This window comes from Liolophura sinensis, chromosome 3 (assembly GCF_032854445.1).
Source record: "Liolophura sinensis isolate JHLJ2023 chromosome 3, CUHK_Ljap_v2, whole genome shotgun sequence".
Taxonomy (NCBI): domain Eukaryota; kingdom Metazoa; phylum Mollusca; class Polyplacophora; order Chitonida; family Chitonidae; genus Liolophura; species Liolophura sinensis.
Window position 1 is genome coordinate 4,788,896 of NC_088297.1, and position 25,665 is coordinate 4,814,560.

A 25,665-nucleotide genomic window follows, 5' to 3' on the forward strand; every position below is an offset into this window, starting at 1 on the left:
AAGCTCCTATTTCAGATCTTTTTTTTCTGTCTTTAGACCCACCATCATACCTCAATCTTACGCCTTACCCAGAATGGTAGAGCCTAATTCAGATCAGTTTTCGACGTTGTAAAAACAAAAGAAGACCTTGTTGGACAAATCGATAAATAAATTGCACATATTTATTCTGAGTCATTGACATATTCCGCCAGACATTTCCAGCAGTACGCGTCCTATATGATTTTTTTTTAACTTATAGTCTCTCCGTACAAAATGGTATCCACATATTTGGTGAGTCACTACAGAATAAGTAAATGATTCAGAATACAAGGGTGTCCACGGTTTTTGCAGACTCACCAAACTGAACCCTCAAACTAGCTCTCTCGATTTGTTTACAGGATATGTTTGCGCCGCACTGAATCTGAATCTGTTACAGCGTTATTGTAGAACGAAGACCAGGAAATTGCATGAGATTAAAAGCTGACAGCTTAGGGCAATAATTACTTCTCACAATAACCCTTGATTAACCAATAACCGCAAAGACAATGAGAAATTTTAATACAGATAATCATCCTTTACAACTTAAAAATTAAACTTGTTGTTCGTGTTTATGTATCATGTCAGGTTTCAGCCCTCGAAATTGAGGTCTAATAAACTTACATTCAAAAAAAAAAAAGAAAAAGATTTTAATACAAAATGTTTATTGTCTATAGGTGACACACAAATCGTGACTTTAATTAGTAATTTATGACCGCAAATTGCTTCAGGTGTTTACGTTTATATTTGAGAGCTTCCGTAATACGATATGCTTACCTGCATTATGATTAGTCGGGCGATTAACGGTTGTGCGCAGTCTCCTCGTTGGTCTCGGTCCGTGGTACACGTGTCCGTGTCAGATTAGATTGTTTGACATATCTATAGGCTGAGTTCATCTTCTCTTGAAGATGAAACACCGTTTTGTGTTTACAAGTACCAATGGTAATGTTTGTCGACCCTGGTAGCAATGAAGTCGGCAATTATAAGCTTTAATTGGGATTTATTTACAGCGTGGATTGTGTGGATGTCATTATCGCTTTAGAATTAATCCTTTATGTTATCCCTTAGTCGCTTTTCAGTACTAATCCATGTTTTATTGCCATCATTACAAACATAATAACGACCAACGTCTCTATGACACTCTAGGTTTTGAAGATGTCTAATGGCCGTCATCTTCTCTATTCTAAATTTTGAAAAACATTAAAAAGCATCAATAAAACTCTTCCCAACAATGGCAATGACTCATCTGGTACAAACAATCTCTGTATTAGCTTAAATGTCGCCAAATACTGATCTGAAGTAAAACCAATCTGTGAGAAGCCGGATCTAGTAGCCTCTATGCAAGCTGACTGCGCTACCTAGATCTAGATAGACACACAAAAAAATAGAAAAGAAAAAACCGTACTCTCAGGTCGTCATCTGTTTGACCCAACGAATTCCTTTTATAGTATTTTGGAAACTGAATGTCTACTCATTAATTCATGTCGGCATTGAAACGGCAATTCTGATTGGTCCTACGCTTTTATCTGTCTAATGAAAGAGGGCTGGGCAAAGATCTGGAACTATAACAAAAAACTTACGATGTAGAGCGTAACACGAGAGCAGCAACGACAGTGTGATACTTGGTGTGTAATCACACACAACCGGTAAAATACGGCCCCTAATTCTGCTGAACCCGAAGCTAGGGACTGTGTATTCATCGTCTTGAATTAGATCGTCACGTTGGATACATGAACACAGCTCAGATAGATGTTTTATTATCGACAACAGATACGCTAGCACGGTACACGATTTGAATACCGACTTCTCTCATCCTCCTGGAACATACCCTGCGCCTTTCAAACATCACCGAAAACTGTTGACCGCGTCTCTCTGCATGATTCCGACCTAATTTCATACTTTATACTTTCTTAGTTCTTTGGTGGTTTGTGTTATACGTCTTTTTGGGAATTGGCCTTGCAATTACGGACCTCAAACGTCCTTACTGGTTGACGTCTGGTATACGAATGTCTGTTTCGATGCACAGATTCTTATCGGTTTACCTCATCCGAGGGTTTATTCTAAGTGATCATGAAAAATCTTAAATGATAACAAATTACTCGGCTCCTAGCATCATGGCACAAGCAGGTAAAAAAAGTCATTGTTATTAAATGAAATATTTTTAGACGTTACTGGTCTAGAATTACTCCAAATACTGTGTTGTCATCACATTTAACATACAATCACATTAAACAATGCAAAGGGACCAGGCCTCGGCGATGATTACCGCCCCAGCAGAAACCTGTTTTATGCAGGATTACAGTATAGCAAAAGACTTACAACATGTAGAGTTAGAAACCATATGAAGCCATATTTCACCGGTTACGTACATATGTAACCATTTGCCAACTATCACACTGTCGTCGCTGCTCAGGTTTGACCGTCTATGTTGCGGGCGTATTTCACCGGTTGCGTACATATATAACCATTTGCCAACTATTACACTGTCGTCGCTGTGCTGGTTTTACTCTCTATGCTGGGGGCGTATTTCACCGGTTACGTGTGACAATTTGCCAACTATCACACTGTCGTCGCTGCTCGGGTTTTACTCTCTATGCCGCGGGCGTATTTCACCGGTTACGTGTGACCATTTGCCAACTATCACACTGTCGTCGCTGCTCGGGTTTTACTCTCTATGTAGCGGGCGTATTTCACCGGTTACGTGTGACCATTTGCCAACTATCACACTTGTCGTCGCTGCTCGGGTTTTACTCTCTATGCTGCGGGCGTATTTCACCGGTTACGTGTGACCATTTGCCAACTATCACACTTGTCGTCGCTGCTCGGGTTTTACTCTCTATGCTGCGGGCGTATTTTACCGGTTACGTGTGACCATTTGCCAACTATCACACTGTCGTCGCTGCTCGGGTTTTACTCTCTATGCTGTAAGTCTTTCTACAACGCATAGATTACTAGTACAAAAGTTTGTTTGAGCATTTGCTGGAATGAGAAATACGTACTATAAGAGACAAGGAGAGTGTCAATATCCTTGGATATGCTGCCTTTGGGGTTCCGGAATTGACCAATCAAATGAATAATGGTGAGATTCAAATGTCAAAGCCTCGAATCACCTGTGTTCCTAATGCAGGGAAATAAAATAATAATGTTTACCGCAACAACGAAGGCAATTTTGGGATGCTGTTTTACTGCCGCTTAAGATGTGCGTCATTTGAGCTGGTTTCTTATGAAATTCGACTAGACGTGAAGTGTTTCGTTCTTTCTGTTCATTGTTTTTGAAATGTTTAAGCTTCAAACATGTGTTTCACTCGAAACGTGTGCAGTGGGCACACACGTACACGGGATTCATGTTTAAACAGAGTACTAAGTGACTCATTGATTTAGTTTGGCACATGACTCATTTGGTACATGACTCATTTGGTACATGACTCATTTGGTACATGACTCATGCTCACATAACTTATTCACGACGTTTTTACATACAAATGGAAATGTAAACAAAAGAAAAGAACTGAAATTAAAAACAGATAAACAATAATTGTGTGTGTACAAAACTGCGGATAAATTCAAAATTTTTTTCAGCGCCAATGGGTGTCTTGTACGTTAGACTTCTAGAACATAGTATGGATTCGATACTTGTGTATTTTTATCGTACGTTTAGTGATAGTGAGTGATGGCCGAATGCAGACGTAAGACAAAAATCTTACCGTAGGTTAAATCGAAAAATCAATGCGAATAGAACTAATCTAAAGTGAAAATATCTGAGAACTGAAGATAAAATGATGGCGTCCTATCGACGTGCACTTTGCTAGAAGGTTCTAAATTTAAAGCAAACTCATTCAATAAGCTGTCTCTTTTTAATAGTGCATTTTTGACAAAACAGCCTTACGTCATTGTCTTGAAAATTTCACACATAGAAATATTTATTTATTTGTTTATTTGATTGATGTTTTACCCTATTCTCAAGAATATTTCAATTATACGACGGCGACCAGATTCTTATCTGGTAATTTGCCAGAGGTCGGTGGTTTACTCCTGACATTCTCCTCAGCCTATAAAACTGACCGCCATGGTGTACTTGAATAATACTTGAGAAAAGGCGGGATTAGTCTGTTTCAAACGTTGAACGAATGGGAGAGTCTAAAACTGTGAGGAAACAAAAACTAGGTGAATTGATAAGTGTAGAAGTTATCCCCTGAAGAGTAAATTATAACAGCACTTCAAAAATCGACCCAAAAAAATCCGGCAGAGGTTTTGTTGTTTTATTTTCACTTAATGGCTGTCTGTGATGTGCAACCATATGGAATAATTTGATAAAAATCTCCTTTACACGAAACATGGGATTAACCCAGAGATGCTTATGATATCAAATAGAAACTACACAGTAGTGCTAATTATAGAGTTGCGCTAATTAACTAAACAATTATTTTTTCTGTAAAACTTACTCCCACCCGTTTTGAGTGTTGTCTTTGTCATTATACATACACAATACAAATCCATTACACTAGAAATTAACACCTACACATAAAACGTATGTCAAAAAGCTTGTCCGCTGGGTATAGATATACACGAAACGAATCCACCATGTGTTTATTAATTCGATTGGTGCTCTACGCCGTGCTCAAAAATATTTCACTTATACGATGGTGACTAGCATTACAGTGGGAGGAACCCGGGCAGAGTCTTGGGGAAACCCAAGACCATCCGCAGGTTGGTGGATGACCTTCTCACTTACGACAGGGGAGGAAGTCAGCATGAGCGCATTGGTGAGAGGCTCCTGGGTTATTACGCCGTGCTAGCGTGCTAACCAACTAAGCCACGGCGGTCCCCGCAGATTCAATATTGTAACATGTGCATACACAAACATCTTCATGTAAGACGAACCGAAGAATACATGTACGACCATGTCCGTTAGCTACAAACAAATACAGGGTGGGTCAAAGGAAATGTATGTTTTTGGTATTTGTATCGCCTTATATGGAAACAGATCTTTGAAATACACCTTTGTTTGGCAGATACTGAGACATCGGTTAGTGTCAAGGGCTTGATTGCCGCGTGAAGCTATATAGACAAAAAACTATTTTTGATATTTCATGGCTGTCAATTTCTTGGTTGGAAGAAAAAGGAATGTAAGGGATAAAACACCGAAATTTGCTAAGTTACCAACAAACGTTCAAGAAATTTAGCCTAACCAAACGCGATAAGAGCGATACACGATAGCCTAACCAAACGCGATACGAGGATACGCTTTAGCCTAACCAAGCGCGATACGAGTGATACGCGATAGCTCAACCAAACGCGATACGAGCGATATCGACAGCTTATTTTCACCAGTGTCCCACGCACATGAAGTGACAGGGGGGGGACATCGCGTGAAACGTTTATGTTTGTCTGCAAGACACGTAGGACGTAGATTTTAATAATCCCGTGCGAGTTTCGTGGTCTCAAATACAGCTATACATTTCCAGTACAACGACATTCACACATAAAAGAAATATATCAGCGATGAAGTAGCGTGTTCAAATCCCATACGTGCTGCTTCAACTGACACGTGAAGTCAAATTCATGCAGTTCAGTCTATGAATTAGTCCTCTGCAATTCCAAAATTGAGAAAGCAAAATGTGAAAAAGGTTTTTTTTTTTTTTTGAACATTTGATTGGAAGATTGTGAGTTGCAGTTTTTAGTCGAGCTGGGGTGTTGTCCATGTTAATTGGACACTTTTTGTCCACTCCCTGCTGCGAACATTCCCACAGACAAATTGTGGTGTTGACGTCACGCAAAAACGAGCCTTCGCATGCAACATGAAAGCCATGTGAAACCTCAAACTTACGTGCGGCCTTTGAAATCTCCGCACGTGTTCTATTTTTAGCTAAGGTTTTGCATACGAAGTATAAATACTGTTTTATGTGGAGGTCAGACATTGTCGGTGTGCATCTTTTTCCCAAAGGGCACTAATTCAGATTTTAGAATATAATTTTGCGGGAATACATTTGTATATGTCTTAGCTGTTCTCCACTTTTGTTATTTTGGTGGGTTTCTTTTTTCTTTTTTAGTTTTTTTTTTTCATCACAGCTCAGCTAACAATCGGGCGAGCATTTTGTTATAGGTCCATTTTGACCAAGTATCAAAACATGGCAAACGTGATCCACGATCCTTCAGCCTGATGATAAAAAGACAATTAGATAGTACTTGATAGAACTATAGTAGATAGTGTGTATTTTATCTCAAGCAAAATAAACCGACACACAGAGGAATTGATTATATGCAGAGATAAACCCATGATATGAGCACACTAGAGCTTAGTGTGAAAAAATTTACAACAAGCAAACAGTAAACATAATTATTAATCACGAACATATCACAGCAATGACCAAATATGATCTGAATAATTTAAGTTATACACAAATGAATATTTTTTTTTGCTAAGATCAGGTTTCTTTTATGCAATATCCTATTTCTCCTTTCTACCCATCAATCAATCAATCAATCAATCAATCAATCAATCAAACAGCCAATCAATCGGTCAATCAATCAATCAATCAATCAATTAATCCCTTTGGATTTCAGATTAAGCTGATCCCTTTGATGCACAACGAGACGTTAGAAGACCGGATGTACGTGTGGGGAGAGATTGCCACAATGGCGTCCCAAAGGGAGGAAGAAATGGGCAACAGCACAGTGAGTATTCTTCGTCCGTTTATTCCCATAGTGAAGGAATACACGTCCCACCCCCTCCCTCTCAACCCCCACCTCCAAGTAAGTAAGACCACAGAAAACTAGAATCAATCGCAAACGAAACTACGCTTACATAAGTGTATACATTCCATAAAGTAATACAAATATATGTTCTAAAACTTGCATACGAATACATGTAGCTGTAGACTACACCAAAAAAGCAGACTTGTGGTGAAGTTATTTCAGCTTTACCAGAAACAAAGATACACAAAATACTGTACTGAAAATGAAGATTCCGATGACAATAACGCATGCCAATAAAACGCCGTACGTTAGGGAAAATTTCTGCCTGCGCGGACTGGAATGATTGTGTAACAGAGAATGTAGCATCAGAATTATTTAGGGCATTGGCAGTTTCATACCTGAAACCAATAATTTCCTAGCCGTAAGGATAAAAGCTTCATACAGTATTACAGTTTGTATGTATAAGAGCAGATTTATATGATAGGAGTTTTACCCCGTATTCCATGCGAGTAAAATTCAAACAGTCTTAGTCCAGTTTTCACAATGAAACCCTTCGTCAACATTATATTCCCTATAAAACCCCAAGATATACTTCGAGTTTTCAAGATCACTCAATGTACAAGCATGATTTTTCTGAACTGTAAAATTCTAGTACTGAAAATATACTTCTGATTTTCAATGACATTAGCACGATAGGCCTTATACTCCACAGCTGTAAAATCCCAGTACCCCGCTACCCTAAATCTGTATATGGTTTTCACGATCGGCAAGGTAAAAATTGTACTTAAAACTCTGAGTTTTCAAGATCTAAGCTATGGTGTACATTGTGCTCCATGACAGCGGAATTCAAATAGTTTTCATTTGAGTTTATAACTCAAGTTATAGACATCACACTATATAACAGAAAATATATTATACCGATTAAGTGGTCAAAGTTAAGACTAAGCAGTTTGGTGGATTAAAAATTGATTATGTCGCCTTAAAAAGTGCTTAGTAATCAGAAATCGTGGCTCTTTTTAAAGTTGATCGTGTGGCCATTTGATAAGTAGGCTACTGTAACAATTTTCACAGACACTTTTTCAAAAAGAAAGAAAAAAAGAAAAATTAATGTGCCTAAACAATTAGCTTTTCTAACGTCTCAAAGAAAACTCCCGTTATCTTAATTATACCTTCCTCAGCTTAGTATTAAAAATGTGATGATTAATTCTAGCAATGTTTACAATTCTGTTATGATTATGCCCTCGTTTAGTACGATGGCACGCTTTGTTATGAGTATAATTTAACGTGTCAGCGGTTTTAGAGAAAACCTACAGCCTAAAAAAAACGCTTTCCTCATGTTCTGACATTTTAATTTAGGTCGGCATTTTTTCAAACCGTCATATACATAATTAACTCCATTATCTTAGGCAAAAAAATTTTTGTTGTTGTTGTTGTTAATCTGTAGAGCTCAAAATACACATCAGTCTAAATCTGTCATTAAACAAGCCTAGTTATCGTATAATGTATTTTACGCGTTGTACAGCAGGGCGATATATCTCTATTAAGTTGCTGACAGACGTGTTTCCATGACCTCAACGCTAAACCCCAAGCACTCACTCACTCACTCCATGACCTCAAATAGGCCTTGGTGTGTGCAAAGTCTCCTCAACCCCCCATACCCCTTACAGCGCATGCGTCGCTCTTCACCTTTCGCATTAGATCACTGCCACCAGAAATAAAATTTTGTACAGAAATCTTGAACAACACCAGTGTCACTGTTGTCATGGTGATGAAGTAGGAAGTGATGTCAGAAAACACAAACAATCCGTCTCAACCTTTTGCCTCTAACAATAAATTATACGCATGCATTTTCTTTATCTAAGCTGTGTAGAAACTGTGTACTGGTGGCAGTGATGTAAAGTGAGAGTAGACAGTGAAGCCAGAAAGTGCTTCACATCTGTTACTGATAAGTAGGCTACTCCATTTGCAGCATGGTGATTTATTTATTGCTTTGTTTGTTTATTTATATGATTAGCGTGGGAAGGTATTTCAGCAACCTGCAGATGGTCGTGGGTTTCCCCCGGGCTGTGCCCGGTTTCCTCCCACAATAATGTGGCTGCCATCGTATAAGTGAAATATTCTTGAATGCGGCGTAAAACACCTAACAGGTAAATAATTAAATAAATAAATATATGATTAGTGTAAATTCGTACCCTGTAAATCTCTCTGTTATTTGACAGCGGTCAGCGGTTAATTCAACAGACAAGCAAGGTTACAAATGAAAGTAGGTGAGACAGGAAAACAACTTCAATTTGACCGTGAAATAAAAACGTGTATGAAAATGGCTTTAATGTTAAAACCTGAAATATCGTGACTGAGTAAATATTTCACCTATTTCCGTCTATTTATTTTCCCTCAGAACGAATACAACGTTGAGGAGCTGGATAAATTCGAAGGTGATATAATCATCAGTCGGGAAAGCGTGGACACGATCATGAGCACCTATACCGGAAACAACAACACGGGAGACAACAACACCAACAACAACAACGGCCGCTCTAAACGGAGGGCAATCGCCTTCGATAATTTCTTATGGACCGGGCCAATATCATGGCAGTTTAACCGAAATGCCTTCAGTAAGTCAGCAAGAAATACTTAATATTCCTATATACCTGTGGCTTAGAAACTTCGCATCGTTTTTAGTTGCGATTAATCTTGCAGTATTTCTCACTTGACGTTGACCGGTGTCCAGATACCAGACTTGTAAATTCGTTGTTGTTTTAACACTATTTCACCTATGCTGCTCATATATTAATGAATCTTACCTAATATCCATTGCATCTGTAACTGTAACTGACTGTGGTTACTTGGCTATAAATGTAACTGACCATGGTTACTTGGCTGAAACTGTAACTGGTTGTGATTAATTGGCTGTAAGTGTAACCGACTCTGTGGTTACTTGGCTGTAACTGTAACTGACTGTGGTTACTTGGCTGTAACTGTAACTGACTGTGGTTATTTAGCTGTAACTGTAACTGACTGCGGTTACTCGATTGAAACTTTAACTCACTCTGTAGTTACCCGGCTGAAACTCAATGTGTCTTGCTCGGATTGTTTTGTCCAGCCTCAGCGCAGCAAAGTCGAATTCGACAGGCCATCAACCACTGGCAGGACAACACGTGTGTCAGGTTAACAAGGTTTCAGACAGCAAAACTGTGATTGGTCCTCACATCAAATTCGTCAAGAAATCCGGGTAAGAGCATTTAATACATCTTCCTGAAGAAATGGAAAAACAAAATTAAATAGGGCCATCAGCGGAACGCTGTATCTAAAATATCTGTAGTGTTTTTTGGGGGTTTTTTTATCTGTTTTTTTTAGAGGGAAAAGTAAAGTTAAATGCTCATTTAATTAAGCTGTATGGGCGATATTTTAGTGGTATAATTTTTTGTGAGATTTTTTCGCCAATCTGATATTTTACATTTATATTTGTGTTCCGATATAATAGATAGAAAATTATACAAAAACATGGCCAATACAGCCATCTTACATTTCGAGCATTTGACCGTAGTTTTCTGGACAAGAAAAAATCTAAGTTGACATAATGTTCCATACAATTTCCCATTATCTTTCTGATGACGCTTACTTTTTGATTTGTTTTATCCTTTCATGTTTTCGATAAACGACAGCCATGAAATCAAGAATACCCATGATCTGTTAACATGCTCAATATATTTCTTCTTTATTTATTTGGTGTTCAATGCAGCATGTGTAGAGTAAACCTCTGTCCTTCGGCAGGTATCTGACGAACCTTCCGACCCAAAGCTCGATTCTGATACCGGATATACGCTGCACGGCGACGTCATGCCATGACTCAGTCATTAGAAACATCTGTTTCATCATCCACGTCGTCCATCTTTTGCGCTCGTCATGCGACTCTTACAACAAATAACCTTTACGGAAATCAATCGTAAACTGACAAATCGCCCGTAACTTCCTGTTAAGTAGGCTTGTAGCTTTGCCTTGTTTGTTGTAATACAAACAACGATTTCGTTTCTTATCCAGGTGCTGGTCTTATATTGGGAAACAGAAACACGGCCAAGAACTCTCCATTGGCAATACATGTTTTAGGGTAAGTAGCCTCTTCACCTTTCAAATGGGGTTGGTTATTGTTCAATAAATGTAATGACAACACAACATTTTGAGTAATCCTAGACCAGTGACGTCTAATTAACTGCTGTTAACATATTTGCATTATTTTACCTAATTTTGTTAAAAAATGGTGCTGAAAGGCGTGTACAGGAATAGTTTAACATTGAACATTTATAGGAATAGTTAGAATAAAACCGTAACTGTGTAATTTATGACTTTTGTATAACTCTTACAATAACCACGTGCTCTGGTAACAGAATGTATTAGCGACCATTGTGGAAAGAATGATCATAATTATCTCTCATTTTAATACCTTTCCGGAAACAAAATTACCTCCCTATGAGTACGATACTCATGTTTAGCCATGCCACTTCCGGATGACTATCTGGCCTCAGATCCCTGCTAACTTTCCACAAGCGACAATGTTCATGTTTAGTGTTCTAACTCAGCCCCCTTATTCCGTGGCCAATAAGCATTGCCTTTCCAGCCTCTGAAAATCTTGTCATAGATTGGACCGTCATTATGTGCACCTTCCTAAGCTAGCAGCTCGTACGGGCACTTAACAACGTCCGGGAGACGTCGCTCGTTTCATCTGTAGCTGACTCTTTGTAATCTCTGGCAAAGAGTCTAAACTTTTCGCAAACATTCTATCCGAAAACTGTCCAAAGTTTAAACGCTTACCATTGTTTTAATACAAAGCATGTTTATATCATAAGATTGCTGCATTATCATGGTGACCAACAAAAACCTCCAAAAATATAAAATCAACCTACAACGTTTATCGCACAATACATCCGGTCTCGAAACTTTCAATTTCTTTACAAAAACTGCCTACAAACATTCAGGAAACTGATTTTCTTTCATCTGTTCAATAAAGTCATGTTGAATTACTTTGTACTGCACCCTTACCATCCCCCCCGCCCCCCCCCCCCCACACACACACATTTTGAAACTGGGATAGAAAAAAAAAAAAAGGTGGCCCTGTTTTTCTCTTCACTATGAGTTGCTGAATCTAATCTCATACATACAATGCAGAGCGCAAAAGGTCGTAACAGAAAGGGGAGATAATCACGTTAGCGGAAAGGCCAATATTGAGTTTAAAATATGACGCCAATCATTTTTTGTATATGGAGTAACATGTTTTGCTTTTTCACTGATTTTATGGTATTCTATGACTTGGATCTTTTGTAACAAAAGATCGGTCTGTAAACACGGATAAGGAGATGTGATCTACCAATACTGATTTGGATTTCTGTGCTACATGTATGCCAATCTCAAGAACATTTGCCTGTTATTTACGGGAGTTTGGGGGTTTAGGAAATGGGCAGAGACCTGAGAACAAGGTACCCAACAAATCCTCTGTCGTAAAGTCGCATCCTGTCTCGATTAGAACTCGCAACCACAACAAGAATCGTCTTACATAGACATCAGACACCTTGGTCAGCGATGATCGGTATGAACCATGGTTACGACACATGCTGTAACTCCTGGAAACAAATCTGGTAACGAAAAAACCACGCCATATTGGTTCATCTAGTCTCGCAGAATCTCACACCATCTCCTTTTGTTTGGCACCACATCCGAGAAAAATAGAGAAATAGAATTGCACGATGATAACGCCAGTCAAATCTGATTGGTTTACAATAACCTTAACTGGGCTCACACGTCTTCCTGTTCTATAAATGTGAAAAGGCGCACATGTGTAAACCAGTAAGCCAGTCACATCTATCTAAAGCCAACATACACTGTCGTTGTGGTAAATATCTATTTGACGACTAAGAGACTGTGTACACTTACTGGATGCCAGGTTACCCAAGGCAGACCAGGGCGTTAAGCTTCAGCTCTAAATAAACGTGCAGCCAATCATCTCTGTGCAGTCCGGTCGCTCAGATCTGGTTGCTTTGCAACCTAAATTTAGATTAACTGTCAATGTAAAACAGACTATGTTCACGCCCTGTGGTTTCTGCTGGTGGATTAGAACTAAGGCAGTCACCCAAACTCAAAAGGCACAGGTCAACGCTGAGGAAGAGGACGGGCTAACATCCCCGCGTTCACGTGCCGGCGCCACCTTACGGAGAAGGGAGACAATCGCGTATAAACTCTGGGTGTGTATAATAGATCAGTTATCTGGGCATCGGCTGCATACTTTGGCATGCTTTAAGATCAGGTAAGTAGCCCTAGCGCAATGTATGGTTCGTATATTGTAATATATACGATAAAGTAGAATTTCACCAATTGACGAAACAGATGATGACTCTGCATCAGTGAATGACCGACGTAATCACGCAATCTCGCAACCGCGCAATAAAACAGTCCGTTGGGGGAATAGTCTGCATAATTCAGCCGCTCAATCACTCAGCTAAACGTCATTAAACGTCAAAATAAAATTTAAATTATCCAGCTCGTTGCACGACCATTTACAGAATATCGGACTGGAGCCGTTCACAAATCTACGAGGGCAGCATCACTTACAGTTCTGGATTACGCTCCACTGCTGTGTCCGAAGGTGTTCTAAAACTAAAATCACTTACTCTATGTCTGCAGCTCGGAGTCATGTCCCACGAGATCGGCCACGCCCTTGGACTGTATCACGAACAATCTCGTCCTGACCGAGACCTATACATATCCATCAATTATGGCACCATCCGAGGGAACCCTTCCATTAACTTCGCCTCCAAGAACTGGCGATTCGTCAAGACCCTGGGGATCCCGTACGACTACTCGTCTGCCATGCACTACGGACCATTCGTAAGTACACATTTATCACTCCCGCCACAAATTTTTGTGTGTCTGTCAGTCTGTCTGTCACCAACTTCACCAGGAGCTACTTACGGATTTGTCTCAAATTCTGCGGACACATTGGTTTAGGCTACGGACCAATCCATTCGGTTTTACCGGTGATGAACATATTGCGCAATATTATGAATACCCTTTTTATAGTGGATAACGGTGTTCTTTACCTACATAAAATACACCCTTACTCTCTTGATTCAACACATCGAAAAAGGCAGACGGACCTTGCAATTCTTGCATGAGCAATTTTCTGGAGTAGAATAGATCACATAGCTGACGTAAGCAGTCGTTATCTTAGAAAAAGGCCATTTTTTGCAAATGTAATATATGTGTAAATTCTTCTCATGAAACAGGGGCCGATTTTGCAATGTTGATTTTGACTTATGTCAAAATATTACATTTTGTGGACTCTACGAGAATATCTAACAAGTGTCAAGATAAATGTATGACAAAACGATACCATAAGCTACGCAACGTACTGGTGTTGTAAATTCGTCAAAATGTCAGAACTCGCTATGTTGAGCGGGCCTTTATCCTTGTTTATTTCACTTAAGACATGAACATTCCTCACAAATGGTCTGGACACAGATTTGGAGAAACTGTGCATGAATTCAGCTGTTGTAATGTCTTACTTGAATTTTTATTTCTCAGGACTTCTCCAAGAATGGGAAGGCGACTATCAATCCGAAGGATCCCAGAATGCAGCAAGTGCTCGGTCAGCGAGAGTCCTTGTCTTTCCTTGATATCAAGATTATTAACGTACTTTATTGTTCGGGTAAGTATACTGACAGTACTGGGGCTGTATTTATCCAGCAACTTAAGACTTAATTCATAAATTACTAGTGCTTAAATTCAGAATAGGAAAGAACTCAAATTGAGGTTGGTGCTTAGTTCAGCAGTAAAGAACCAGTGTACAAATTTTAAACTTTCTTGAGCAAAACATTTTATTTGTAGCTGTGTTTGAATTTTTGAATCATATCTTAAGACGTTTAATAAGTATGGCCTGTTTGCTAAAGAAGAGAGAGTTCGGTTGTCCATTGGTTAAAGGTGCTTGTCTTTCAGTCACACAACGTGGGGGTTCAAATCCAGCCTAGGTCAGGAAATTTATTGATTCACCTGCTCTCACTAATTCTCGTTGCTTGTTGGTCAACAATAAATGTTGTCTTGTGATCGTTGAAAATCACCTGTCTGATTATTATATATTTTGTGCGCATATATGTGTGGGGAAAGTTCGTCTTTAACTTACAAAAGATTGGTGGTTTACCGGCCGGTTTCTTCCACCAAATTACTTACTGTCATCGTATATAAGTGAAACATTCCTATCAATGTTATCCCATCATGCAATCAAAATAGTTAATACATTGGGATCTGTGAAAAAATATCAATTAAAGGTATTTTTGCAAAAGTTTTCTCTCTTGCTTATACACAAAATTTCTTTCTCTCTAAGAAAATAGAGCTTCGAAAAAAATGCTTCTTCATGTGCCGTCGCAGTTTAGTTATGAAAATATTCTTCTTTGAATATGTATAATTTGTTCCGCCTCAGTCTCGCAGTTCTTGGAGGCCCACGTTGGTACATGCGCGAGATACAGCGAGTTTTTGTGCGTATGTTTCCACGGATGTAAAACGTAATATCATTTATTTATAAGAGTGCTGTTTAGTCCCATACTCAAGAATTCTTCGCCTCTGTGATTGCAGTGGTTTTATTTATGGTTTAAACCACCGGTGTTTGGCAAATTGCTGACCAACTTTCTTTCCAATACATTCTAAGTACTTGGTGCCAGATCATTGATTAGGCGCGTGTTGTTGTGAATGCATGCGTCAACTAAACAGAAAGCATTGCTCACCATACAAGGACTGATTGTACCGGAGTTGTGTGATTGCCTGGGTTGTTATGAGACGTATAGCACTGATCAAACTCACACAACATGCTGATTGTCCGCCGTAGCGGATACCAATTAAGAACTGATGAGGTAGTTGTAATTTTCTTGAACATAATTATTTTTTCAGATAAATGCGGTGGAGACACTCTAGAATGGAGTCGCTGTAAAAATGGTGGATACAGGGATCCCAATAACTGTAATCAATGTAAATGCCCCCGAGGATTTGCGCCCCCTACTTGCGGAGGATTAGCTCGTGGAGTGAGAGGTAAGAGTTACTTCCCCTCTGATGGGGCGGTTATTTTATCGAAAGCAACAGTAAAATCACAAAGCTGTCATTGTAAGAGAAGGGAATGGAAGTTCTTTCTTCCTGTGTAAGTAGTTACCGTTTAATTCGGAGTTGTAATCGCAAGTAAATATACTAAGACCCAAAAAACACACTAGATTAGTTACGTATCACATTCCCAATACACTAGATTAGGTAGATATCACATTCCCATTCAATTGTGTGCGCGCATGCGAATTGAAACGTCCTATTCAATGGTTACAGAGAACATCAACAAATAAGTAGAATTTATCATAAATACATTAATTAAAAATCTATAAATACAAAACAAGGGATAGTAATTAATTAATGTTCACTCCATTATTTTCTCTCTTTTGGGCTGTTTAAATGAAAGTATCAACAAGAAATTAAGCCTTTTTTCAATCGATCGATCAGTAAATCAGTGTTCTAATTTTTGTTTTACTAGCAAACTGTGGCCGACAATACCTACAAGCTGGCACTGAGGAAAGATCCTTGGTCTCCCCTGGTTACCCGAACGGTTACCCTGGTAACGCGGATTGTGCATGGCTGATCAGAGTAAGTCAACGAAAAACATTCTGATCTCGCGAGAGTAAAACTACATACATGAACGATTATTTAAAGAAACAGATCACGTAAGTGTGAATATAACATCATTAGAAAAAATATTGAACATGATAACTTGGAGTACATTGTATTTTTACTTGTTGATACATTTTTACAGAATTAAATGCAAAAGTGTGGACTGTAAGCTGGGAGATGTAAACTATATTGATAAGGTGTTGATTGACGTCTCACAATGTTTTCTATATCTTTATGCTGTGGTCTTTTTACATTTCCACTAATGCTTTAGATTTTTTGCGCTGGTTCTCACTTCATTTTCGCGTTTGAGGTTTAACCGTTATAGTAGGCATCTGTGTGCTTTATGTGAGCTACCAGATGCAGAACATCGCCGGCTTCCTCTCCGGTCGACAACAGCCTGCGGATAGCCGTTGGTTTCTCCTGAGCTCTGTCCGGTTACCTCTCAACACAATGCTTGCTCTCGTCGTATAAATGAAATATTCTTGAGTCCGACGTAAAACACCGTCAGATAAATAAATAAATAAATATAATACTTAATACACATGTTCTTTCAGGCTCCCTCTCATCACAGAATAAAGCTCCAGTTTAAGGGCACCTTTGTATTACAAGCCACCCGTCCCACGTGTCTGGCCTACGTTGAGGTTAGATATAAGGATGTGACACGAACAGGAGCCAGGTAAATAATTGCGCATTCTTCCACAAGGGGGTATCCTCTCCGGCTCGCTGGCTCTTCGGGTCCAAGCTGGACTGAACATGGATCTCTTGTATTAGACGTATTATTATAGCCTTATAGTTTGCCTTCAGATCGCTATCCCATTGGCAAGATTGGACATTGGATATAGCTTGAGCCTTAATTACTTTAGGCGAGAAAAGTTTCACTTTGACTCCGGCTTAATTAACATTTTTCAAGTGTCATGTTAATGGTTCCATACTTCGTCTTACTCTAATCTTTATTAGGGTTCTAAAGTTCGGTGAAGACCGTTTATCTTCCTTCAATTTAGCAAACATATATCAACACAATATCATGTGCATATCCATACGTTAGACGTAGAAATGTTCCTCAGTAGCTGGCCAAATGCCTAAGGTTTCACCCGGGCACTGCGGTTTCCTCCACCCGTGAAAATGACCGTCATCGTGTGTATGTGAAAACAAAATCTATAGCGTAAAAAAACATGAAATATCAAATAAATAGCGTCAGTCAATTATCAATATCATACATGTATTACGATTCTAAACTGTTTCAGTGAAATATTGATAAAAAAAAACAAGTATTTATCAAACCGGTGCCATTATTACTCAGACTGGAGTAATAATATCTGGTGTCTGAGGTGTGACTGGATTTGGTGTCATGTTTGGTGTCTGACATGGGTGTTACAGCGACAGCATTAATACGAAATCTATGTATCGGTATTAAAATCTGTTTTACTACGTGGCATACCGAGTGTTTTTATGATATTTATCGTGCGTTTTTGGAGGAAAATATGTATGATAGGACCTGTTCCAAGTACACTGTATAGACAATTTACACCACAACTACAATATGCTCTACCGTTTCTTCATCTCAGATATTGCTGGTACAGGGCCCCAGAAGACATCTTCATTTCTCACGGAGTCGAGACTCTAGTGCTGCTGCATACAAAGCTAAAGGGTTTCAGGGGCTTCAATCTCACCTATGTCGCAGGTAAAATGTCTAAAAAAAAGTTTCATTTCTTTTTTTTTTTTTTTCTTGTGACCTTTTTTGTACGTAATCGCTCTGTTAAGGGGATAACATGGGCGAGTTATCTCCCATGCTCGAACTTCTTGTGAAAGACTACTTGTTGCGTAGCATCAGTTGTTGAAAACACTAATTGTAAACACTAATTGCTGCAAGCACCAATTGTTACCAATATCAGCTGTTGCAAACACTAATTTGGTTTGAAACACAAACATTATCCGGTTGGTTGATAATTCAAAGAAAATAATTCTTTAAAATTGTGACAGATTCCACAATGCTCTTATTATTTTACTTGTTCATAATTTTTCTACTGAATATTTAAGTAGAATATTAAGTATTAAGTAGAAGTATTAAGTATTAAGTATAATATACAGGCAGCGCCGTTATACACATGAATGTGTGGGTGTACCTTACAAGAGCGACGAACACATGGATATAGCACAGCAAAACTTAAAAGAGTACAAAATGTAACAAAGTAAGCACAAAAAGTGTCAATAGGCCATTTCAAATGAGAATTTAAAAAGCGATTTATTCTTCGTGGAATACAAAGATAGACAGATAATGCTAAATATCACTTAAAAACATTTTTTTCTGAAATATTTGCATTTTTAAATGGAGCACCGTAATCATGTAACTACATTTTTAAAAAGTTAACAACATTTAAAACGCATGCTCTTATCCAATACACTCCCCGTTATCAGGAAACAAGAAGTATGCTATCCTCAACAGCAACAACAACAACGCTTGCCCGCAGCAGAGCCTTAATAAAGTATGCATTAGAGCAATTAAGTACAATTATCAATCGCAATACGGATAAAAAGCACTAAATATTTAATTATTTATGTATCAAGCTCAAATGAGCTTTCTTCCCGCCTACCTTAATTCTTTTAATTTTTAAAACGGATATGAGTAGTTCTGAAAGAATTACATTTTTCTCCCAGTTTGGAAAATAAAGATATGAATATGTTGTTCATTAGATGGACTAACCATGTGGAAAAAAGAAGCTAAATATTCTTACTGCAGTTGCATGTGTACTGGCTAAAATGAGCAGACCTGGTGGCCAAAAATAGGAAACATTATATAATGTCAAATAGGAGACATTATATAATGTCAAATAGGAAACATTATATAATGTCAAATAGGATACATTATATAATGTTAAATGTGTATATCATTTGAGTACATTTTGTTTGCGTTTCAAACTATGTATGTATAGTTCTAACCCAGATATCATTGTAAACACTGTTGAGGTATAGCTCATATAATGCAAAATCTCAACGTGAATTTAATTCAAAATGATGGAACTAACATGTGAACACGAATCTATCCGATAACCTACAAATCTCGCTCTAAAGCGTGATTTCGCCTTAAGAAGGGCGAAGGTCGACTTGCGATCGTAAGCAACTGGGTACAACTCGACACAGTCGACCTACGCGTAGCGCTTATGTCGAAAAGTTTGACAAAAACCTTACGATCGTCAGCAACTGGCGGCGTCTGATCAGATTCAGTCTCGCCGCGTGTATGTCGACTACGACTGGCGGTAACTGTGAGCAAATACTTAGCAACGTGACTGTCATGTGACCTGTTCATGAGGGCGGAATCCTTGTACATGATGCGTGGATGTAATTGATATAATGTCTAATATACCTTTAGGTTCATTTTCCTTCCGAAAATTTTCTTGCCCTTTTATTCGAACTTTTCCCTTTATTCCCCCATTCGGTGAAAGGTAATTATAGCCCTCTCCCTCGCTACACACCCCATGTACATAATATGCTTTGTCTGTGCCTTGCAAGAGTTGTGGTACAAGTACGAGCTAAGCCTCCAGATATCCATGAACTTATTTTCCGCCTCATCGGTCCATTCAGTGGTCGCCATTTCATAGTACATGTGACGCGTCACTGGGAGCAACTGTGGCCAACGACGCAAAGAACGCGTAGATGAATTGACCTGGGTACAACTGGATGCTTCGATTCGCAGAAAAGTAGAACATATTCAGCTCTGAGCAACTGCTGAGCCAATCGGTGATGCCAAGCGTGCGCAGATCGACCAAAACCAGCGTCTGATCGTATTGTTCCCACTTGCTTCCAGTTGTTCCTAGACGAACTGCCAATCAACGCTCAGCTTTACATGACTGATACGCCCTCTTGTTGTTAATTGTGTTGGCGATTAAAAATAATCATATCAAATGTCCTGACAATGGTACGTGTGGACATAATGGTTAAACCAATGTCCTCTGTTTGGATTGTTTCAGAGAAATGCGGAGGTTGTGCCCGTGACGCTGGCGCGAGAGAACCAGTGTGTTTCAGATCTGAAAAATACGACTGTTCGGTTGAAGTTAACGCCATATGTGATCGAAGACTGTGCAAAAAGTGAGGCATTAAAGCAACCCACAGAACAAAATTAACGTTTATGAGATTGAAATTGAGATAGTACGTACAAGATGGAATACAAAATACAGAGAGTGAAATGTTGCCAAGGTGACATTTTGAAGCAAGAAATCTAAAACATGTGACAATCAAATTCAAGATAAATACAGCACTTTGAGTAATTCTATTTATTTATTTATTTAGTTAGTTATTTGATTGGTGTTTTACGCCGTACTCAAGAATATTTCACTTATACGACGGCGGCCAGCGTTATGGTGAGAGGAAACTGGACAGAGAGGAAACCCACGACCATCCGCAGGTTGCAGACAGGCCTTCCCACGTATAGCCGGAGAGAAAGCCAACATGAGCTGGGCTGGAACTCACAGCGACCGCATTGGTAAGAGGCTCCTGGGTCAATACGCTGCGCTAGAGCACCAACCAACTGAGCCACGCTGTCGTCACTGCTGGGCTTCTCTGTCTTGTACCCTTTCATATTGGTATGATATTTTTCTCATCATTTGTAATCTCGTTTTATTTTACGTGAAATAGGCAGAGAAAGAACACCTGTATTAGAGAGTCGTCGTACTGCTGTCCGGGGTTACCAGAAAAGTGGAGACGTTTGTATAAGTAAGTATTCCAACAAAAAACGTTATGAATGTGCCGATTTTATCTGCCCCTCTCTCTGTCAGCAACTTTATGCCGATTTTATCTGTCCCTCTCTCTGTCAGCAACGTTATGCCGATTTTATCTGCCCTCTCTCTGTCAGCAACTTTATGCCGATTTTATCTGTCCCTCTCTCTGTCAGCAACTTTATGGGAACGTTACGCACGGATTTTGATGAAAGGTTTGTGCTGATGTTGGAGCCATCCGGTCATAGTTCCGGATACCTACATTTGTGAACGATCCTTTACCATTGAGAGATAAGACAAATGCACAGTATTGTATGCTCCTTTGTCTGTTAATTGTCATTAAGTGATGTATGTATGGAGCGGAGGGTTATACTGTATGATCGTCGATTGCCTTCTACAACAGGAATTTGCTGGTGGACTAAGTATTCATAAAGCCTTGACCCTTTGCATTGTTTTCATGTTACTGCGATTACAACACAGCATTTGAGTATTTCTATACCAGCGATAAACTGCAATTTAATCTGGAAACCATCTGTAGGCTTCTAATTCAAATACTTCTTGATCGTTTTAAAGTGGGTTGACCTCTGGCTGGCAACAGTCGATGTTGTATTAGAATTGTTGTTTGATTATGTCAAAATCAAATAAAGTCGAACAATTCTAATACACTGCACTAATATAAAACACAATGCCAATATAATCTTTTCTATAATTCAGCCATTCTTCTGTGCTTTTAGGAACATCGCAAAATAATCCAGTAGCTTTAAGGATAAGACCACCAGTCACCGTTCCGACGACAACAAGAGCAACAACAACAACAACAACGACAACAACAACAACCACGACAACGACAACAACGACGACACCGGCTCCGCCACGGTTCGTGTGGGGCTTGTGGGGTCCCTGTACGGCCTGCTCAGCCACGTGCGGATTGTGTGGAAGTACCGTACGACAACGCACATGCCTCCTGGGGAACTGTCCGTGAGTGTTTACATGTGTGTATGTATGCATGGATGCTTGGGGTTTAACGTCATTTCATTTTTCAGGCATAATGGCGACGAGGAGTCATTAGGTGCGTATACATATACTGTGTCTTCTCATGTCGCCAAAAAAGCGCTGCCGCCACTGAAGTATCATGTCGAAGAGACCAGACATGACACCAGTCACATCATACTGAAACCGGGCCAACCAGTTACCAATCTGTTTTCTTCCTCTGGCCCCTCCGTGCTGGGCGTCAAGCGAGGCAGCAACAAGTACCATTTTTGAAATCATTGGTATGACCAGACCCCGGGTTTGGTCTCTCGACTTCGAGGCGGACGCGCTAACCATTCGGCCACCGAAGCGGTAACTACATGTATAAGTCAATGCTACTGTATGTATGCTTGGTGTTTAACGACGTGCCCGGCCTATACCTGGGCGTGGTTGCAATGTCTGTATTTGTCTAAGAGATTGACGAATCCCATGTGTTAACAACAGGGCGTACTGCGTCAGGTAGACAATACACTTTCTTCATTACGCGGCTGACTTCATGCTAAATGCTGGGGTTTTATAATTGGCAATCTTCGTTATTTGTGGTTGGTGCTAGACAGAGCGATTAAGATCAAGTACCGGGTGCCAGTAGGCCCATGTTGTGACTGCATGGGTGGGACGCCATTTCATTGAAGCAGCACTTTATAGCTATGAAACTGGACTAGCCCCAAAAGATGCCGTTGTCAAACAAACAAAATCTTTGATTAAAGCGACTTTTCAAAAACGTTTGGATCAATTGAATTATATTCAGTTAGATTATATTGATCATTTATTAGAATGGCGTTAAACGTTGATGTGAAGAATTTTCATTTATACAACGATGGTCCATATTACGTGTGGAACCACTTCCATATGCCAGGGTTATATCTGGTGTAACCACTCTTTCGTCAGGAGTATCGGTGTAACCATCTCCTTTCATCAGGGTTATAGGTGCAACCACCTCCTTTCGTCGGCATTATGAGTGTAACCATCTCTTTTCGTCAGGATTATGGGTGTAACCACCTCTTTTCGTCAGGAGTATCGGTGTAACCATCTCCTTTCGTCAGGATTATGGGTATCACCATTTCTCTGCGTCAGGATTATGGCTGTAACCACCTCTTTTCGTCAGGATTATGGGGTGTAGCAACCTCTTTTCGTCTGGATTATGATGAAGCCATGTCGGTTCGCCAAGTTAACCTTTGACTGAAAAATCGCGTCCAAACCAGCCATTGTTAGAATCGAAGCTCCGACGTCATGATTTAGAAGTCACTTAAGGTGACTTGACCAGCGCATTTGATTACAACCGTATATTTTGTACATGTGTTTTTTTTACGCCTTAACAGAGGGCCCAGGAGAGAGGCGCGCAGTTGCGGAAATACGGTGTGCCCCGAAGCTCCGCCATTTGAAATAAGGCGATTATGCGACAGAGATGGAAAAGTTTGTGGATTCCCATTTGAATTTCAACTGTCTTCAGTAAGTGGTTTACAGTGACATTAGTGTTAGTGTTTCCATCTTAGTATTTGTGTGATTTAGCGTATGCTGTATATTTGACCTCATGTTAATCGATTCTTGGATCGTTTCAGTGATCCAGGCTAACAAGTATCCTTTCCTACCACAAACTGAAGGTTCCAACATAACCAGTTGACTTGCGGATGATCCTGGGTTTCCCGCAGGCTCTGTCCGGTTTCCGATCTCCCACCATAATGTTGGCCGCTGTCGTATGAGTGAAATATTCTTGAATACGGCGTAAAACGCCGATCAAATAATAAAAAAATTAAGTATATCATTCCTCATTATTTGATAAATATCTTACTATAACTGAAAACGCTTTTTCTTCTAGGCCAAGGACTTGCATACAGAGAATCCCTCGTCTGCGATGCTGCGCTGGAAAAAATATCCTCAACGAATGCGTGTTGGAGGACCTTAAACTGTTTTGAAAGACTCTGAAAAACAGTTCGGTTTCTAAAATGTCCAATCAGCTTGTTTCACTTATCTTTGAAATCTACTCCATTGGTTTTCACGGAAACGTTGGTATTGGATAGTTGACCTGTAAGGTATGCAAATGGTTCTCTCATAAAGGGAGATAATTTGGGGAGCTTGTAATATCCAGGGTTACGCCTGCTTGATGGAACTCTCGTCACTGATTGAAAATGGCGCGTGGAGGTGTGTTTGTTTCCGTATTTCTAAAGACTTTTAAGTTAACACTCTTGAACCGACATCCCAGCATGTCAGTGATTTGGAGTTGGATTAACAATTGTGAAATCCATAAAAACACAAAATTATGCGAGATGATGTCATTAGATCAATACAGTTCTAAACGAGTACTCTAAAATACTGGGCATAATACATTTTACGTTCTTTGTAGTCCAATTTAAAGTCGTGCACAACACGAGGCTGCACGTTTCCTTAGTTAGTAACATTCTCAAAGCATTCCAGGCCCCATGTTGGGGATATTTTTTGACATTGAACAATTTTTAATTCGACAAAATAAGTTGTTTGAAAGTCCTAGAAACGTATTTTTTCTACTCTTGTTGGTGCCTACAAATGATCTTCCACTGAAGTTACTTAAGATGTTACTAGCATTGACTTCGAGATACACAGGAATGAGAGAGTGGGCGTTTATGTTGTATTTTGTGACCTATTTATATTTCGTGTATTTATCACCAACCTCACTGTGCACCCGTGTCTGCTGTAACGCCTCAAGCATGTTTCCTCTACCTCCAAATATGGGCACATGGGCGGTTCAGTTTGTAAAAACAAACAAATGTACAATAATAGTAACAATGTACAAAGTAATAATATATCATAATATTTATGTACAAAGTAATAATGTACAATAATAATATCATAAATGTACAAAGTTGTTGTATATAGAAACTGCTGTATTATTTGAATACATTGTAACTTACATATTTTAGGCCTATTAAAAAGTATATGATTCATGGGTCCTCTAATTTGGCTTGGGATGTTTTACTATTTTACTGTATATGTTGGTACAATCTCTTACTTTCGTCGTTTAAATACTGGAAAACATAAACGCATGGAGTGGATTTTCCCATTGTTCAGAAACCATTTGATTGGTTTTAAAATCTAAATGAAGTGAAAAGAAAACTGCGAGAATGGCTGGTTATGCATTCATACTTCTCCTCGAGCTATAGATATAACTTACCCCTGATTGGATAAAATTACAACATGGCAGCGCTTGAATATACTATAGAGTATTTCACTTCAACGACGACGGCCTGTATTATGGTGGAAGGAAACCAGACATCATCCGCAGGTTGCTAGAAGACCGTACCCACGTACGGCCGAGGAAACCAGTATGAGCGGGATTTGAACTCACAACGACCGCATTGGTGAGAGGCCCCTGGGTTGGAATACTTTATCGACGCTTGTATATAAATCATTAGTGAGTGGTGTTATCTTTTCTTTTAACGCCATTTCATTATTCGGCTGAAATGCATCGTTTAAATGCAGCATCGTTTAAATTTTTGAATCGAACAAGTCGAACCAATGTTTTGAATTTGAACTTCCGTCAAGTCCCAGCAAGATAGGT

The 25,665-nt window shown here is 39.3% G+C and overlaps 1 protein-coding gene across 1 annotated transcript in view; it reads left to right on the forward strand.

Annotated features, from left to right (window-relative positions):
• The window catches only part of LOC135464011 (zinc metalloproteinase dpy-31-like), a 31,246-nt gene extending 9,160 nt beyond the window's left edge, over nt 1-22,086 (forward strand). Inside the window, exons 2-14 of the mRNA XM_064741485.1 lie at nt 6,580-6,768; nt 9,110-9,326; nt 9,815-9,878; nt 10,753-10,819; nt 13,384-13,587; nt 14,284-14,407; nt 15,640-15,777; nt 16,262-16,371; nt 16,950-17,071; nt 17,961-18,076; nt 18,811-18,878; nt 20,361-20,478; nt 21,839-22,086. Of these exons, the coding sequence (XP_064597555.1) occupies nt 6,580-6,768; nt 9,110-9,326; nt 9,815-9,878; nt 10,753-10,819; nt 13,384-13,587; nt 14,284-14,407; nt 15,640-15,777; nt 16,262-16,371; nt 16,950-17,071; nt 17,961-18,076; nt 18,811-18,878; nt 20,361-20,478; nt 21,839-22,086 (1,785 nt within the window). The remainder of the gene's footprint in view (nt 1-6,579; nt 6,769-9,109; nt 9,327-9,814; nt 9,879-10,752; nt 10,820-13,383; nt 13,588-14,283; nt 14,408-15,639; nt 15,778-16,261; nt 16,372-16,949; nt 17,072-17,960; nt 18,077-18,810; nt 18,879-20,360; nt 20,479-21,838) is intronic.
• Nucleotides 22,087-25,665: the final 3,579 nt, after the last annotated feature.